The sequence below is a fragment of the Octopus bimaculoides genome, chromosome 30 (assembly GCF_001194135.2).
Source record: "Octopus bimaculoides isolate UCB-OBI-ISO-001 chromosome 30, ASM119413v2, whole genome shotgun sequence".
NCBI lineage: Eukaryota > Metazoa > Mollusca > Cephalopoda > Octopoda > Octopodidae > Octopus > Octopus bimaculoides.
The window spans coordinates 9,107,812-9,114,899 of record NC_069010.1 but is presented as its reverse complement, the minus strand read 5'-3'; the positions used below and the strand labels follow the sequence as shown (position 1 = coordinate 9,114,899).

The window sequence follows — 7,088 nt, the reverse complement described above, 5'->3', positions numbered from 1 at the left end:
ATTTGGATTTTATGTATGCTCTCTCCCACTTGGATTTAATATGTTACCACATTTATAATATGTCTTTTTTCTGCATTTTCGTGCAGCTGAAGATTGCTCTTCATATTGCATTTAAGGTAATGCTCACATTACTTAAATAAATTGAAGTAGCATGAAACGTGCGTACTGCAATCACTTTTGAAATCCGTGTTGCTTATTGTTTGATTTTAATCACCCATCCTTTTGGGATGTGATATTCGGGTGCCTTCGCATAAGTACCATATTCAAGCCTTGAATCTATATCTAAACCGTATATATATATATATATATATATATATATATTGGCACTTGTGCCAGTGGCATGTAGACAAAATATTCGACTGAGGTTGTTGCCAGTGCAGCTGGACTGACTCCTGTGCCGGTGGCACGTAAAAAACACCATTTCGAGCGTGGTCATTGCCAGTACCACCTGACTGGCCCTCGTGTCGGTAGCATGTAAAAGCACCCACTACACTCCTGGAGTGGTTGGCGTTAGGAAGGGCATCCAGCTGTAGAAACTCTGCCAAATCAGATTGGAGCCTGGTGTAGCCATCTGGCTCACCAGTCCTCAATCAAACCGTCCAAACCATGCCAGCATGGAAAGCAGACGTTAAACGATGATTTTTCTATGTATATATATATTTTATATACACACACATGTATGTATATGAAGTTTTGCAGGAGGATGGAAAAGTAACAATACTATGGGACCATCATTTTCAGACAGATTGTGTGCGACCGGATATTGTCGTATTGGATACGAGAGACAAATGGTTGATGCAGCCACACCAAACGACATGAATGTTGTGAGGAAAGAGGTTGAGAAACTCACCAAGTCTTCTGAATTGAAACTGGAAATGGCAAGACTGTATGGAATGCGAGAGGACAATGTAAAAGGGATACCAGTGGTGACCAGAGTGTTGGGTTCAATCCCATTGGCACTTCAAGACTTCTTAAGGCAACTGGAAATTCCATGCAAGATCGATGTCTTGCATAAAGCAGCCTCATTGGGCCCAGCGCACATCTTAAGGGAAGTATTATCTGTCTGAGGTCCTTGTTGTGGCTTCACAGATGAGTGAAGACACTGTGTTACAAAGGAACAACAACAACAACAACAACAACAATAATAATAATCCTTTCTACAAGTACAGGGCCCAAAGTTTTGTGGAAGGGAGATAGTCAATTGCAATGACCCCCCCCAGTACTCTACTGGTATTTATTTACTGACCCTGAAAGGAATGATAATAATAATAATGGTTTCTAATTTAGTGCATTGTGCCAGCAATTTTGAGGGGAGGGGCTTAATACCATTGATCCCGTTTCTTCATTGGTATTACATTTTATCAACCTCAGAAAGATGAAATGCAAATTCACCTCAGCAGGATTTGATCCCAGATTGCGAAGAGTCACAGCGAATACTGCTGAGGTACCTTTTTTTTTTTTGTTTTTTCTGATGCTGTAACAATTCTCCCAATCCATCTGAAGATGGTGGTGGTGGTGGGGAAGATGATGAGGATGATGATGATGATGATGAGGGGGAGGAGGAGGAGGATCACAACAATGATGATGATGATGATGATGGTGGTGGCGTTTGTAATGGTTTTATTATGTATATATTATAAAGATGCATACACATACACACATAGGAAACCCCCAACCCCCTACCACCATCACATTTTACCCTGTTGACACCCCCCCCACCTCCACCACCTTCACCAGACGTTGGTGTCTTACTCATTCATTCATCAGCTGTGATTCATGTTCTTACTCATCCACTACATCTACTTGTAATCATGTACACACACACACGCACACACACACACCGAGAGGTTATAGGAAGGAATGGTCTGGTTTTGGGGTAAAAGAAAAATACAGAAGGGTCAGTCACTTATGATTTTCTGCAGCCTATTCGCACCCCCTCCCCACCACTTATTGCAGTGGCCCTTCAGGTTTTTTTTTTAGCCCAGTAAAAGAACTCAGAAAGATCCTTTCTACAATAGGCACAAGGCCTGAAATTTGGTGGGAGGAGATAAGTCAATTACATTGACCCCAATGCATAACTGGTACTTATTTCATCAACCCTGAAAGGATGAAAGGCAAAGTTGACCTCAGCAGAATTTGAACCCAGGACACATTGACACGGCAAATAGTATCTGTTTCTAGTCCCCCTCTCTCAGTCTTTCTTTTCCTGTCTCTGTCTCTCCTTCGAATTCTTGTTCCCTCTTCACTCACTTTTATCCATTTATTCCTCCGACGTCCCCTTTCTCTTTTCCCTCCATCCCTATTTCTGGTGCTTTCTCTCTCTCTCCTTTTAAACATCCACACCCACCCACACACACCTTTTGTCTTCTACTTATTTTAGTCACTGAATGCAACCAGGGTCAGGTTGTGACCCATAAAAGTCCCAAGCACTTAAAAGATTTTGGTGTCCCTAAATGTATGTCCCTAAAAAGGTTATGTGATTGAAAAGATAAAAATACAATAAACCAAAAAATGTTTATTTTCCAAAATGAAACAAAACCAAAAGATGGAAAATAATGTTTATTTTTTGTCTCCCTCCACTTTATTTGATAAGTTTTCTCCCATTTTTATTTTAATTGCAAAGCCCTTGATCAGATCCTCACTGTGGCACCGTGAACACTTTGAAATTATATTTCCAATCAGAGAAACCACTTTGAATATTATGTTAGGAAGTTTTAAATGATTTCTTTTGTGCCGTAAACCATTTACCATTTCTGTGGTCGCCCCTGCCCCACCTGCCTTCCCTCGATGCCCTAAACACGTGCTTATTTGGCTTGATGGTTAACCCAATGCACTGACTGCAACCATGCTGGGAGATGGCCTTCAATGAATTAACTCCAGTAACCTCTGTTTTATAAATGCCCAGCACTTGTTCTGTCAGTCTGTCTTTTGCTAAAGTGCTAAGTTACATGGATGTCACCAAACCAATACCAGTTGTCAAGTGGTGGTGTGTGACAACCATGAAGATACACACACATATACACATGAATCCTCCTCCTCCTCCTCCATTAACGTCCATTTTACATGCAGGCATGGGTTGTTGGATGGTCTGACCAAGAGCTTCTGTCCTTCAGGGAGTATTCATTGTTGGGTTGGTGAGGTTGCTGATGAGATGTGAGCTGCGTGCAAACGAAGAGCAAACACTCACTGAATGTAACTGGAGATGTGTTGCAAGGTGTTGTCATGGCAACCTGGCATTTAAACAAAAACAGAGAGAGAGAGCGAATCTAGGATCAGGTGTTGTGAGAAAGGCATTGCAACCCCATTGTGTAGAGCTGTGAAGCAGAGAAAGGGGGCCAGCAGCCCCAGCAGTGCTCAAGCGAAAAGAGGGAGAGTCCTGCCTTTCACCTTTTTCCATGAAGGGTCGTTGTGCTTTGGACGTGCGTCATGGCTGCCCGCTTTGTCCCTCCTGGGCCTTTTATGTTTAGCCCTGAGATAATCCAAGCAGGCATGATGGCTATGCTACAGTTTCCTTGGCTGTATGCCAACCACTTCACAGTGTGTGGTGGGTGCTTCTACATGGTGCCACCATGAGTGTGCTTTCCATGGGGCACCAGCACAAGGCTCTTGTGGATCAATCGTCTCCGTCAGGGGCAGCAGCCTGTTGTGGAAGACAGAAAGGGTACCAGACATCTCGTTCCTTTCTCATCTCCCCTGAAATGTTCAGTGTCCCGTGATTGTCCTTCAGTTTTATATACATACACATAGATATATATATATACATATATATATATATATATATATATATATATATATATATATAAAATATATATTTTATATTTATTTTATCTATAAAGCTCAATTTAATTTTAATTTTTTATAAATTGATTTTAATTGAGTTTTTACCTGTAATTTTGGATTTTGTCCCTAATATTATTATCTATATGTATATATATATATATATATATACACACTGTTGTGTCTGGGGAGAGTGATTCTCTTTTAACACACCGGTAACATTTCCACTCATTCCCATCTTTATCATCCGAACGTGGCCAATGCCAGTGGCACCTTGACTGGCTCCCGTTCCGGTGGCACTAACTGATCGTGGTCGTTGCCAGCCTCCTCTGACCCCTGTGCTGGTGGCACGAAGCACCCACTACGCTCTCGGAGAGGTTGGCATTATTAGGAAGGGCATCCAGCTGTAGAAACACTGCCAGATCAGATTGGAGCCTGGTGCAGCCTCCTGGCTTCCCAGACCCCAGTCGAACCGTCCAACCCATGCCAGCATGGAAAGCGAATGTTAAACGATGATGATGATAGAAAGAGAGAGAGATAGACCCATATATATCATCTACTTCATCTTATCTTCCCCCATTTCCTACTCTTTACCCCTTTCTCTGACCCCTCTCCTTGCTCCTCTCTTTCTCTCTCTCTCTACTTCTAGAATCTCTATCTATTTATTCTTCCTGTCTCTTTCGCTTTATCTTTCTTTAAACATTTCTGCAGCCTCCCTTCTTAGACTTAACATTTCTCCAGTCTCTTCTCAATACCGGATCGTTTATACGGCTTCCACAAATCCGACAATCTCGTGCAGTCTTCTGTATTGAGTACGTGGACCCTATTTTTTAAGTTGGTTAATTTGCATACGATGTGCTTATAATAGTATCGTCCCCAAGTTTTTTCTTGATGTGGATTAATTAAAATTAAACATTCTCTGCTTTAAAAATATATTAATTTGTCCCCAAATCTGTTAATTAAAAACCAGATTCTCATCCTGTAAAACTTTCTACAGAATATAATCATCACATCATCGGCAGATTAATGGATCTCAACCGGACCCGGCTTCAGAAATGGATTAAATTAAGACTCGGGTCTCTATTTCGAATGTCTCCAGAAAAACTAGAAAATCCGGGACACTTCCGGTCCCAAACCTCGCCAGATATTTCCTCCCTCCGCCTCTCTCTCTCCTCCTTTAATTTATTTCCCCCCCCCCCCTCTCTTTCTCACACTCTCTCTCCTTAGCTTTTTACTCGCGTCTTCCCCTAATTTATTTCTTGGTCTTTCGATTGCTACCTCTGATTCCCCCTCTCTATCTCTGTTCATCTTCCCTCTCCTCCTTCTCCTCCCCCACATTCATTTCCTTTCTCCCTCTCAATCCTCTGCTTACTCTCACTACTGCTTTTGTTCTACTTTACTCTCCCTCTCACATTTACTCTCATTTTGTATCTCACTCCCTCGCTCGCTTCCTTCTATGTCTTCTCTCTCCCTTTCTTTGTATCTGCTTCACTCTTCCTTTCCCTCTTGATCTATTTTACTCTCTTCCCTCCCGCTCTGTAACGCTACCTCACCTTTCCCTCCCTCTAAATCTACACAACTCTCTTTCACCCTCTCTCTAGATTTATTATACTTTCTCTCAGCCTCCCTCTACCTCTACCTCACTCAGTACTTTTACTCTTTTTCTCTCTACCTTTTCACTCTTACTCTATCTTTCTTTCACTCCCACCCTCTCTCTAGATATTACTCCCCCTCGTCTTTGTACCTCCTGCCCTTTCTCTAGATGTAATTTTGCTTTCCGTTACTTTTACTCTCTCTATCTATCTCTCTCTCTCTCTCTCTGCTCGTCTTTTACTCTGTCTCCTCCCCCTCTTTCTACCAATCTCTCCTTTCACTCCCACTGTCACTCTATTGCAATTCGTCCATCTACTCTGTCTTTCTCTCCCTCCCTGATTAAGCAACACTGGCTCTCCTCCCCAACTCTTCCTCCCTAACTCAGCCATAGTCTCTCTGCCCGTCCCTCACGCAACCATATTGCTTCTCTTAGTCTTTCCTTTCCTCACTAAGCCACACTCTCTCTCTCCCTCCCTCACTAAGCCACACCGTCTCTCTCTCTCTCTCTCTCTATGTCGGTTTCTCTCTCCATCTGTATATTTCAAGACAGATTAACCAGCCACAGTCAGCTCTCTCTCTCTCTCTCTGTCCCACCCCCTATACAGGGACAGACGTTCCCCTCCCTCCCTCTCTCTCTCTCTCCTCTCTCTGTTGTCAGTGAAACGGAGAAGGAAATGTCGTCTTTACATTTACCAAGAGTAATTAGTCAACGAGGAAAGACTGCCGTGGAAGTTGAGAGGGAGAACTTCGAGAAAGCCCAGGTGAGTGACCCCCTCATAACAACAACAACAACAACAACAACAACGACGACGACGACGATCGAGATGTTTGTTATGATGATGGTGATGATGATGATGGTGATGACAATCATCATCGGGTGATGATGTGCACACTTTTAATGTATGTAAGTGTGTCTATGCATATGTATATATATATATATGATATATATATGTATAGACACTTTGCGATGCAATTGGAACGATCAGATATTATTTTATACGTAAATGTGTGTATATACTGTGAGATTTATATATCCTATCCTAACAAACGATTCTGCACTGTATATATATAGAGATATATATATATATATGTATGTAGCCTGTATATATACAAATTCATTAGATCGTTCTTCATATTATATATACATATATTTGTTTCTGTCGGTGCGTGATTAATATATGTGTGTGTGTGTGTGTTCATATATATGGTGTCTAGATTTCGATATATAGATGGACAGATTGCTATATATACATATAACGATCTGTACAGATCGCTATATGTATATATATAGCGATATGTACATCTATATTTCGATATCTAGACACCATATATATGAGCACATATATAGGGACATAAATATATATAACCCTGTGTGTGTGTGTATATATATATATATATATATATATATAAATATATATAAACACACATTCACATACAATGGAAGACTACAGATTCACTTTTGTATTCCTCATCAAAAGCCAAATGAAATAATTCCAGGCTTGACCTCGACATAATTTGAACCCAGAACAGAGAAATAACGACATTAGATTCCTCCAACCAACTTATAATGTCCGATCCTCATACATACACATTATATACCATATATATATATATGGTATATATACACATTATATATATATATATATATATATATATTTGTCTCTTTGTTTTAGAGTGTAGCTATCCAAAAAGGCATTCGTATATCTGTGTGTATATAT

At 40.9% G+C, this 7,088-nt stretch overlaps 1 protein-coding gene across 1 annotated transcript in view; it reads left to right on the top strand.

The window, feature by feature from the left end:
- Positions 1-5,886: 5,886 nt before the first annotated feature.
- The window catches only part of LOC106879202 (huntingtin-interacting protein 1), a 65,692-nt gene continuing 64,490 nt past the window's right edge, over positions 5,887-7,088 (top strand). The window contains exon 1 of the mRNA XM_014928665.2: positions 5,887-6,131. Coding sequence (XP_014784151.2) covers positions 6,045-6,131 — 87 coding nt within the window. The 5' untranslated portion in view covers positions 5,887-6,044. The remainder of the gene's footprint in view (positions 6,132-7,088) is intronic.